The sequence below is a fragment of the Corticium candelabrum genome, chromosome 10, assembly GCF_963422355.1.
Source record: "Corticium candelabrum chromosome 10, ooCorCand1.1, whole genome shotgun sequence".
Taxonomy (NCBI): domain Eukaryota; kingdom Metazoa; phylum Porifera; class Homoscleromorpha; order Homosclerophorida; family Plakinidae; genus Corticium; species Corticium candelabrum.
The window spans coordinates 2,828,012-2,838,618 of NC_085094.1; the positions used below are offsets into that span (position 1 = coordinate 2,828,012).

The 10,607-nt window shown below is 42.1% G+C and overlaps 3 protein-coding genes across 3 annotated transcripts in view; 1 reads left to right on the plus strand and 2 right to left on the minus strand.

The window, feature by feature from the left end:
• The first annotated feature begins 110 nt into the window (after positions 1-110).
• LOC134185920 (phenylalanine--tRNA ligase alpha subunit-like) lies at positions 111-6,949 on the plus strand. Its single transcript, XM_062653805.1, has 13 exons — positions 111-282; positions 345-485; positions 1,123-1,224; positions 1,283-1,401; positions 1,464-1,556; positions 2,796-2,924; positions 2,990-3,105; positions 3,172-3,256; positions 4,246-4,345; positions 5,654-5,822; positions 5,881-5,958; positions 6,629-6,743; positions 6,809-6,949. Exons 1-13 carry the CDS (start codon positions 121-123, stop codon positions 6,921-6,923), a joined length of 1,524 nt encoding a protein of 507 aa, XP_062509789.1. The 5' UTR covers positions 111-120; the 3' UTR covers positions 6,924-6,949.
• Positions 6,950-7,902: 953 nt separating this feature from the next.
• LOC134185922 (ELAV-like protein 1-A) lies at positions 7,903-9,547 on the minus strand. The gene has a single exon (XM_062653807.1). It carries the CDS (start codon positions 9,506-9,508, stop codon positions 8,195-8,197), a length of 1,314 nt encoding a protein of 437 aa, XP_062509791.1. The 5' UTR covers positions 9,509-9,547; the 3' UTR covers positions 7,903-8,194.
• Positions 9,548-9,730: 183 nt separating this feature from the next.
• The window catches only part of LOC134185921 (uncharacterized), a 1,876-nt gene continuing 999 nt past the window's right edge, over positions 9,731-10,607 (minus strand). The window contains exons 3-4 of the mRNA XM_062653806.1: positions 10,134-10,322; positions 9,731-10,068 (exon numbers count right to left, since the gene is read on the minus strand). Of these exons, the coding sequence (XP_062509790.1) occupies positions 9,733-10,068; positions 10,134-10,322 (525 nt within the window). The 3' untranslated portion in view covers positions 9,731-9,732. The remainder of the gene's footprint in view (positions 10,069-10,133; positions 10,323-10,607) is intronic.

The window sequence follows — 10,607 nt, forward strand, 5'->3', positions numbered from 1 at the left end:
AAATTGTAGTAATCTACAGTTGGTCTATACTTTGTCATTACGTACAATTAGTAGCGTTAGCTAAATTATTTCATCAAACAAAACAAGTGTCCGGATGTTGTGTAGCCCGGATGCTCTAGAATGGCGGAAGAAGAAGACACCATACCAGTAGAGGAAATGGTTCTGAGTTTGGTAGACCAGACAGGCAGTATCAATACAAGCGATGTAGCCAAAAAATTGAATGTAGATCATCAAGTAATCGTTGGCACAGTAAAGAGTCTCCAATCTCTTGGATCCGGAAATGTGAGGAGTTACTGGGTTAGAAGAGGAGAGTGTAAAGCACGTTGGAAGGGCTGTTTCTGTAGATTATTATCGCAAAACAACAGCAGTCTGAACGGTGGGAGTTGACATCTGAAGGAGAGGAAGTTGCACAGAGAGGAAGTCACGAGGCTATCTTGTTTGCGGCGATTCACCCAGAAAAAGGCACTTTGCAATCACATTTAATGGTATTCTGTTAGGAATCATATAAGGACGTACGAATATGGTTTGTATGTTTGTGTGTGTGTGTGTGTGTGTGTGTGTGTGTGTGTGTGTGTGTGTGTGTGTGTGTGTGTGTGTGTGTGTGTGTGTGTGTGTGTGTGTGTGTGTCTATGGGTGGGTGTACACGTGTGTGTGTGTGTGTGTGTGTGTGTGTGTGTGTGTGTGTGTGTGTGTGTGTGTGTGTGTGTATATACATGTGTGTGTGTGTGTGTGTGTATATACATGTGTGTGTGTGTGTGTGTGTATGTATACATGTGTGTGTGTGTGCACGTGTGTGTGTACGTGTGTCTGTTCCTCTTCGTCTATCTGTCAGTCTGTTTTGTCTATTAGTGTTGTAATAATTAGTGTATTTATATGTCAGTCAAGATCATGCAATGTTTATGGCTGCAGTGCTCTTTGGTAAGTCAATTAATTAATATACACACCAGATGACCTGTATACTAAGGTCAGCGAGATGTGACTTTCTTGAGGTTGTGAATTTTAATTCCTAATTTATATGATATATGGTAGGCTCCACTGTAGAGTTTCTCTTGCTCACAATGTTTCAGACAATACACTAACCTACATATGCAACTCAATGGAATAAATGTTTCTATTTGGTAGAAATCCTCCCCAAATGCAAAAGTGGGATTTAGCAAAGCAATGTCGGCTGGTTGGCTCACTATAGATAAAAAAGGAGAGGACGGTCCAAGAGTGTTTCGGAAGGTCCTAAATTATGAAGCATCATTTGCCTGCTTGTAATGTAGCGATCACTGGTTGACAGGTCAATACCATTGTGGACACAGTGCAGCAGCAATTGCAACAAGTTGCAGCTGGGAATGTGACAGAAGTGTCCGACCAGCAATTGAAGGAATTGAAGAAGAGGAAGCTGATCAACATGGTGTATGTTATTGAGAGAAGGATCAGTTGCTATACACAGTACTTGTCACAGTGTAATCATGTAGTGTTGTGAAGAGCTTTCTGGTAACAAAGGGATCTGAATTTACTACTTCTCTCGAGAAGCCCGAGACAGACCTCACACCGGAGATGTTGGCAAGGTAGTGAGATGATCAGAATACGTCAAACAACACATGCACGTGTAGACTGATCTAATGTAGATGTATTGTGTTTGTCTGATTGTTTGCTGATTTCAAGTGCAATTAGCCTAGTAGTATGGGCAAAGGCTAAATGTGTTTATTGTTTGGTTTCATCTGTTGCTTGTTTACTGCATATGTGTAGCTGATTGTTACTGTCAAAGTAGGGGTGAGTGCTTGTAAGTGTAAAGTGCCATCTAGCGCATTACCTGTTGCTTGTGGTATTGGATGTACTTGTGTGCTTATTTATGTGATAACCCAGTAAGTAGGATTGTTGTTGTTGTTGTTGTTGTTGTTGTTGTTGTTGTTATGCATGTGCATGTCATGGTGAGTGAATATGTATTCTAGTATGCTTGGTTGTGTGTGTGTGTGTGTGTGTGTGTGTGTGTGTGTGTCAGTGTTCTAGCCAGGATTTTTTCCCAACCGGCAATGCTAATTGAATTATGACGCCATTAATAACGGATGATGACGTCATCATTGCCTAATTTTAGGTCATCTTCAACTTGCATTAGATTTTAGGATGGTACAGGTGATATAGACACTATCCGCACACAATTCAGTATGTATACATTACCTATAGTACGTGCAGACACATCCACTGAACACTCCTGCCTGTCTGAGCCATCAAGAAGTGAGCAGTAAGGATTTTAGTGTCACCGTATGTGAAACATGCAGCGTCACTGTATGTGACACATGCAGCCATTACTAGTACAGAAACTTCAACTATAGGTTATATAGCTATTCAGATGTACCATGACACCTTATATACAAGGCCCTAGTAAAGAAATGAGTTACAACATTCTTGTAAGAGAAGGTGCAGGTGTACATGTGGATGTGCAGGTGTCTTTTGCAAAATGGCATTCCTATCTTGATAGCCTGTTGGTGCACACGTGCCAATGGCAAGGTGAGAATGCAATTAACATGTGATACAGGTACCCTACTGACATGTAGCTGTTTAGCTTTCACAGCAGGCTGTCTCCACAACCATAGTCCCTTCTTCTTACTTGGCAATAATTGTAATCCATCCAACCGGCAAAATCAGCTATATTTACCTTCCCAACCGGCATTTTTCCTTCCCAACCGGCAAAATGCAGGCACTGCCGCCTCTGGCGAGAACACTGTGTGTGTGTGTATGTGTGTGTGTGTGTGTGTGTGTGTGTGTGTGTGTGTGTGTGTGTGTGTTATCCCTTTTGCTTATTTCAGTGGTTCGTGGAAAGACAAGAAGTTCAAACCATATAACTTTGACTCTTTGGGTGTGATGCCTCCAAGTGGTCATCTTCACCCACTGATGAAAGTGAGGACCGAATATCGCCAGATCTTCTTAGAAATGGGGTCAACATATTACATGTTTGGTGAAGGGATGCACCAATAGTACCAACAGTTAATCATGATTACAGGTTTAGTGAAATGCCAACAAATAACTTTGTTGAAAGTTCTTTCTGGAATTTCGATGCTCTGTTTCAACCCCAGCAACATCCAGCACGAGACATGCACGACACATTTTTTGTCAAAGGTTAATATTTAGTGTTCTCGAGCCTCAGACATCAAGTCGTGACTAATCTGTTGTATTGTGATATAGAACCTCGTCATGCAACTGATTTTCCAATGGATTACTTAGAGAGAGTGAAGACAGTCCATTCTGAAGGTGGCTATGGATCTCAAGGGTATAGTTATTATTATTACACATACTGTTTCTTGTTATACTGCATGACCATTACCACTAGGTAAACCAAGGAGTATGCCACTCAGCAGTACTTCTGTACGTTGTGCTGACCTGTGTTAATAATGTCAAGTAGCCATGCAGTGTGTTGGTACTGTGCTCAACTCAACTAAATGTGGGTTGTCCATTCTACGTGTTATTAACCTGCCTAGATCTTTGTATAATATACCAATTTCCCAAAAAGTTTTGCTAACATTGCCTGTTGGTTTTAATTGTATGCAAGGATATCATTCTCTAGAAGATAACAGAGACATCAAAATCTGTACAATACGGTTCACTTGTTGCATACCATTGTAGATTATTGTAGATCAGATCATTACCTTCTGATGTCATAATGCATGTCTCCACCTCGTTGCGTCATAGTGTGTGCTACTTGTAGCAGTACTAATCGTTGTTGTTATTGCCATCTCAGCATTGTATTCAGATTGACAAGCACCTGCACAGCTTATGATGCTATGTGGTAACATCTGTGTGTTGCACTTACCAATACACCAATACGAGATTCTCTCTGTAGCTAAATGGTAGATGAGAATTAACTTTAATCGGTACACCATTCTGCAACACAGAAAATCTATTTTAGTGTCATCAATTGATGAACCAAAAGAGCACTGTTGGAAGGCAGCTACTTGACCCAGCCCTAAGACACCATATACAGTAGGTAATGATCTAGTTATTTACCAGTAGTTTTAGTTGTAGGTGTAGTGTTGGGTGCGCACCATTGTGACGTAGTGACAACAATCCAATAACAAAAGCAATTCATTCTACTGAGAAATTGTTGAAATTCTGATGAAAGCTAAGTAATTGCTTCGATGTATCCATTTCATTGTACTTATTGTGATGTCTATTGTTCAAGGCACTGCAGTCTCTTGTATAAATTAACAGCATCACTAAGATTGGTTGCTTTCAATTAGTTGACGATGGGTTGTATGTCAGGTATTTATATGACTGGAAACTAGAGGAAGCTAAAAAGAACATTCTGCGGACACATACAACAGCTGTTAGTGCAAGAATGCTCTACAAACTGGCTCAGCAGGTTCGTTTTCTGTCAACCACTGTTTACTGTTTTTTTATACAATCCGGTATTGTCCCTCATTCTTCATACAATCTGGTATTGTCATGATTAGCTAATTAATAATAAACATATATTATATATAGAAGCAATGAGAATAACTAACTAAAGAGTCCTAGAGAAAACTATGTTAGCAAAGAAAGTTACTAATGAGTTAGTGAACTAGGCAGCTAGTGGCCACAGCTTGCTCAATGCCTCCTTCATATTCGTAGACTCTTCCTTTAGGTAATCATCATATATGTAATAATAGTGTTGGTTAACGACAAAGGCCACTGTATCATGGTTTGTATGTGTAACAAAAGAAAATCGAGATACATGTCTGTTTTCATGCCTCATGTTCATGAGACTAAACCTTGTTCCTGGTGAATGGTTCATTGACAATGACGTACAGTGCTTTTTGGATGGTTACTCCATTGAGCATACTGTTTGAGAGTTTGTGGCTATTATAATGCTGTCAGTCTATATCAATTCGGCTAGTCATCCAGCATTCTGCACAGGATTTCGGAGTGGTTGTTTATTTCAGATGTAGGAAGAAGTAGAGCAAGCGCCCAGACAATCAAGCATCATCACAAAACAGACAAGAAAGCGCCAAACAGAATGTATCGCATTGTTGACGGTCCATGATCTGAAAGAGCAGACGAAGTAACTGCAACTTCTGTCAACATTCGGGAAACTATGTTGCCCAATTTCACGTTTATACTATGGCATGGTTAGATGTCTGTAATCCATGCACCAGCTGCAGGCTTCAAACAGCCAGCGCTCCTGTGTAGCAAAAAACCTGAAGACGACTTTGACTGGCTGGCTCTGTCACAGGGTGTCCAAAATATTGCCTAGCTCATCGCTAATATGCAGACTGCTGTGTTGGAACTTACCACCACCTTCTTGCCCTGAGCAATAGATGGTATTATATAGATTGCTCTCTTTCCATGCTCATTACCTTAGACCAAGTAAAACACTAGCCAAATATATAGCGGTGGTCATCAGGACATGTGGAGTGATGTTGACGTTTGTCGAGTGATGGTCGCTCCTGACCACCTCCAACCACCGTGGGCAAAACCGTGGTCATCGATCACCATTTGGACTGCACAGAAGCGGGGGTTGGTGGGCGCCCAGATGGAGGTAAAGATAGACCCCATCATCCATCTTGTAGGGCTATACTGACACATACATAATTATCATTGTGTGTGTGTGTGTGTGTGTGTGTGTGTGTGTGTGTGTGTGTGTGTGTGTGTGTGTGTGTGTGGTAAACAATCTACTCTTTCCTTGCAACAGGAAACATTCAGACCAGCCAAGTATTTCTCTATTGATCGAGTGTTTCGTAATGAAACCCTAGATGCAACACACCTTGCTGAATTCCACCAAATCGAGGGAGTAGTTGCCGACTATAATTTGACTCTTGGTGATCTCATTGGCATTCTTTACGAATTTTTCAAGAAGCTCGGTATATGGTTAATTGGTAACACTGCTGGCACAATTTATTGTTTATATATTTGATATAGGAATAATGAAACTTCGTTTCAAACCTGCTTTTAATCCTTACACTGAGCCAAGCATGGAAGTCTTCAGCTATCATGAAGGTTTGTTACTTGTTCACTATAGAACAATTCAACTGGCAGTCAGACAGATAAGCACAACAGAATTATCATGACCTTAATTAATAAGTTATGAGCAGTAAATGGAGTTTAACCCACCAATCACATGACATGTACTAGACACCTGACTGATGTATCTGAATTTAGTCACACACAGTGACACTGACACACACACACACACACACACACACACACACACACACACACCACACACACACACACACACACACACACACCACACACACACACACACACACACACGTGTCACACAGATGCTGTTACACACACACACACACACACACACACACACACACACACACACACACACACACACACACACACACACACACACACACACACACACACACACACACACACACACACACACACACACACACACACACACACACACACACACACACCACACACACACACACACACACACACACACACACACACACGTCACACAGATGCTGTTACACACACACACACACACACACACACACACACACACACACACACACACACACACACACACACGTGCGCACGCACGCACACACACACACACACACACCACATAGCTAGCCATGAACATTTTGTTTGTTATGTCATGTGTTTGTCCCGTTCTAATGAACTGACTTCAAATTCCCTATAGGACTGCAAAAGTGGGTCGAAATAGGCAACAGTGGCGTCTTCAGACCCGAGATGTTGCTACCAATGGGATTACCCAAAGACGTCTCCGTTATAGCATGGGGATTGTCACTGGAAAGGTAAGTGATGGTGGATGGGCAATGTCAAGAACTGTCAAGAAATGCTATGTACTAATTTTCTGTAGGCCAACAATGATCAAGTATGGGATAGACAATATCCGGGATATGGTTGGTCACAAAGTTAACCTTCAGATGGTTCAAGACAATCCATTATGTAGACTAGACAAATCTCCACAATGATTGGCAAAATTAGTACTTTGAATGAGTTACACTATCAATGTCAATACAACAAAGACCACACTCTATACAAATTTGGTCAAGTCAAAGTGCGACTAGCCTGCTAGCTTGCCAGCCTGCCAGCCTGCCGTGTACCTTTGAGTCAACCATCTCATCCCTCACTCTGCTTCTCACCCTGTAAATAGACAAGACAAGCACCACAGCAACAACAATACAATCATTTGCACAGTAGTTCAACGGTCCATAAATTGGAATCAAACCACAAAGAACCTGAACTCAAGTATCATATAGCTCACAGAATATGCATAAAATCTCATGAGCATCCATGCTTGTTTACTAAACTTGATATATAGATGCCGATGAAATGAATGACGTTACAGAAATGCAAATGAAAATGTACTGGCCAAAAACGAGTAACACAAAGCAACTACATCTTCATCACTTGCATCGATGAATGTTGTGTACAAGTACATAACTATATCTACAACACTGTCAGTAAAGAAAAGTGGCAACCCCCATGTGTGTGACCACCATGACGATACACCTGAACAATATAACTTCCATGTCTAAACCAACATGCAAGGATAACAGTCATGATGGAGTCACATAAAAGACAGCAAAGATGATTATTTTATTGCAAACACAGGAAAAAGCTTAAAACTGATATCAATACCAATCAAACACCAAAAATATGATGAATACGTTGATACCATGATGAGACTAGCAAATTCAAAATTCATCTTTAGATAACATCCATCCAACTCTGTATAGCAACTCATATGAATGATGTCATCATTAACAAAGTAACTCACTAGTAAAAATGCATTGCAGCAATCCATCCACTGTAGCATTGCACATTGCAATAAATTGCCAAGTAAACAGAAACAGTTGAGTATACGACTAACATCAATACTCAATCCAGAAAATGGACACATAACCAAATCAGAATCATTCTTCTCCCACGAAAGACATCAAAACAAAGCCAATACTAAGACTTATGTTGATACATTGCACAGAGAATAAACGTAAACTGCAATAAACATAACTGCATACGCCAAGAAACGAGATAAAGTAAAGTGCACAGTACGGAAATCAACTCCAAAGTAGGAATCGAATCTAAATACTAGCAGTCATGAAAATCAAGTTTCAACAACAATGCAGTACGTTAACTAGCTACGAAATTAAACGGACAGTTGCTGAAATCATCACAATGAGAAAACATACATACGTCACAAGTCTTGATACCACGAGCCAAAGGCATTTTACATCACACCTCACTTTATCTTTGAACTTTTGGGCGTCTTAAACGACACTTGCAGCGTCTTTCCCTCCACTTCTTGACCATTCAGAACGGTAATCGCCTGCCACGCTTCCTCGTACTTCACCATATTGACAAAGGCAAAGCCCTTTCCTATACCATTCTCGTCTTTCATGATCTTAACACTGGAGATTGCACCATGCGGACTAAACAAATGGTAGAGCATCGTTTCTTCGGCTGTCACCGGTATGTTGTATACAAACAAACAAAACCCTGCTTGAGAAGTGCTGGCAGCCAGAGGATTAAAATGTTGCTGATGAAGACGGTTCATGCCAGCCACACCGAATGCTGCCATATTCTGCTGTTCATATCCAGGAGTGGCTTGAGGCAATGCGGGTGCCACACCAGGCATCGAAGGAGCAACATTTCCCGCCATAGCTGGATTGGGTAACCCCACTGGATATCCCGTTGGAACTCCTGGCATCGGTGCAGGTTGAATAGTAACATTACTTCCGTAGCTTCCACTGACTGGAGTTGCTGAAGTAGCTGTTCCATTAGGCACAGCACCTGGCATGGCACCAGGCATGGCACCAGGCATGGCACCAGGCATGGAACCAGGCATCGCACCAGGCATGACACCCGGAACAGCAGCAGTTAGTGGAGACTGGAAATATGGCGCCTGAACTTGAGCAATCATGCCCGCCTGCTGCTGCGCAGCCAACACAGATGCTAACAAAGCAGTCGGTTGTTGTTGTTGTTGTTCTTGTTGCAAATTCTTTCGATTACTCTCAGCGTAACGAATTGTCAGCGAGAGGGTCCCCCCTTCGGGAACCTGGCCATTCAGAGCGGCCAGCGCGTTTTCTGCGTCTCTCCGCGAGTCGAAACGCACAAACCCAACGTTCCTCGGACGTCCATTCGCGTCGGTAAGAAGCCTCGACTGTATAACATTACCAAACGGCCGAAACATGGCCACTAGAGAGTCGTCGTCGACGACGGTCGGCGGCAAGCCCGCGACATAGAGATTCGTGTTCTTTATGTCTACTCCAGATGGTCGTGCGTAACTGACCTTGAGTCTCTTGTTTTGCACTTTCAGCCCGTTAAGAGCAGCGACAGCTTGCTCGGCCATTGCCGGGTCCTGGTAGACAACAAAGCCGTATCCGAGACTTCCCTGAGAGTTTCTGTCTCGCACCAACTTGCAGCTCTCTAGGGGTCCTATGGCCTCGAAGAGACCGGAAAGCTCCTCTTCGGACATGATTTGAGGTACGTAGTTGACAATGAGTTTGCCATTCTGCTGTCTTTGCGATGTAAGAAGACTGTAACCTGCCGCCATTTTGGAACCTTCCCTCGGACTACCAGACCGTTAGTCGCAGCATGTGATTTAATTAATTAATATAGCTACTAAAATATATTTGCATCTGACAGTCTAAAACTTCAGTGCTCACACACAAAAAAATAGTAAGTCACATTTATTTATAAAATGTGTGTTAAAGTTAATTAAAATTACGCGTATCAAGATCACGTGATGCAAAATATTTCCTAATTAATTAATCACTGCTAATTCGTATCAAAGCCGTAACGACTCAAAAATGGATATGTCTTTATCAACTCTTCAATAGCAGCTCTCACTTTCGGTGTCCACTTCACGTTGTTTCTCGTCTTTGAAGGAGACGAAAACACCACGCTCGCACAGTGTGACAAATACTGGCTTGAACATTGGATGTGAAGATAGTGACATATCTCATCTAGTGTCTCCACAGCATGTGCAATAAGATCAGAATTGTGGACGTCGAGTACATGAAACCAGGCTCGCAGCTGTGTGTTGTCTTCAAGAAGCTTAGAGTATATCCGGGTCTGTTGCCATAAACGGTCTGGTTCGTCCAATACCTTTCCCTGTAACATTTACTTGTGAGACAAATTTATCTATTAATTAATACCTAAAGCAATTAATATTAAACCTCTGAGATGAAACTCCTTTTGTTCGATGCCCGGATGGCCATGGTAGCAATGTTGTCGTATGGATTGCGAATTACGTGTATGAGTCTTATTGATATGTTCAGTGTTTTTCGCATCGAGGTTAGTAGCATTTTCCCCTCTTCATCGGACAGCAACTTAGCTGATTTCGGACCATGCTTGTCGCCGATCACCTGAAATAGAGTCAATGACTGAGTGTATAACTCTAGGTGTGTGTGTGTGTGTGTGTGTGTGTGTGTGTGTGTGTGTGTGTGTGTGTGTGTGTGTGTGTGTATGTGTGTGTGTGTGTGTGTGTGTGTGTGTGTGTCTGTGTGTGTGTGTGTCTGTGTGTGTCTGTGTGTGTGTGTGTGTGTGTGTGTGTGTGTGTGTGTGTGTGTGTGTGTGTGTCTGTGTGTGTGTGTGTCTGTGTCTGTGTGTGTGTGTGTGTGTGTGTGTGTGTGTGTGTGTGTGTGTGTGTG

What these genes read in the sequence shown, in the direction of transcription:
- LOC134185920 (XM_062653805.1), top strand. Translation starts at nt 121, where the DNA reads ATGGCGGAAGAAGAAGACACCATACCAGTAGAGGAAATGGTTCTGAGT. An exon ending in CGACACATTTTTTGTCAAAG is followed by an intron (nt 3,106 to 3,171) that starts GTTAATATTTAG and finishes ATTGTGATATAG; the next exon opens with AACCTCGTCATGCAACTGAT. An exon ending in GGTGGCTATGGATCTCAAGG is followed by an intron (nt 3,257 to 4,245) that starts GTATAGTTATTA and finishes GTTGTATGTCAG; the next exon opens with GTATTTATATGACTGGAAAC.
- LOC134185922 (XM_062653807.1), bottom strand. Translation starts at nt 9,508, where the DNA reads ATGGCGGCAGGTTACAGTCTTCTTACATCGCAAAGACAGCAGAATGGC.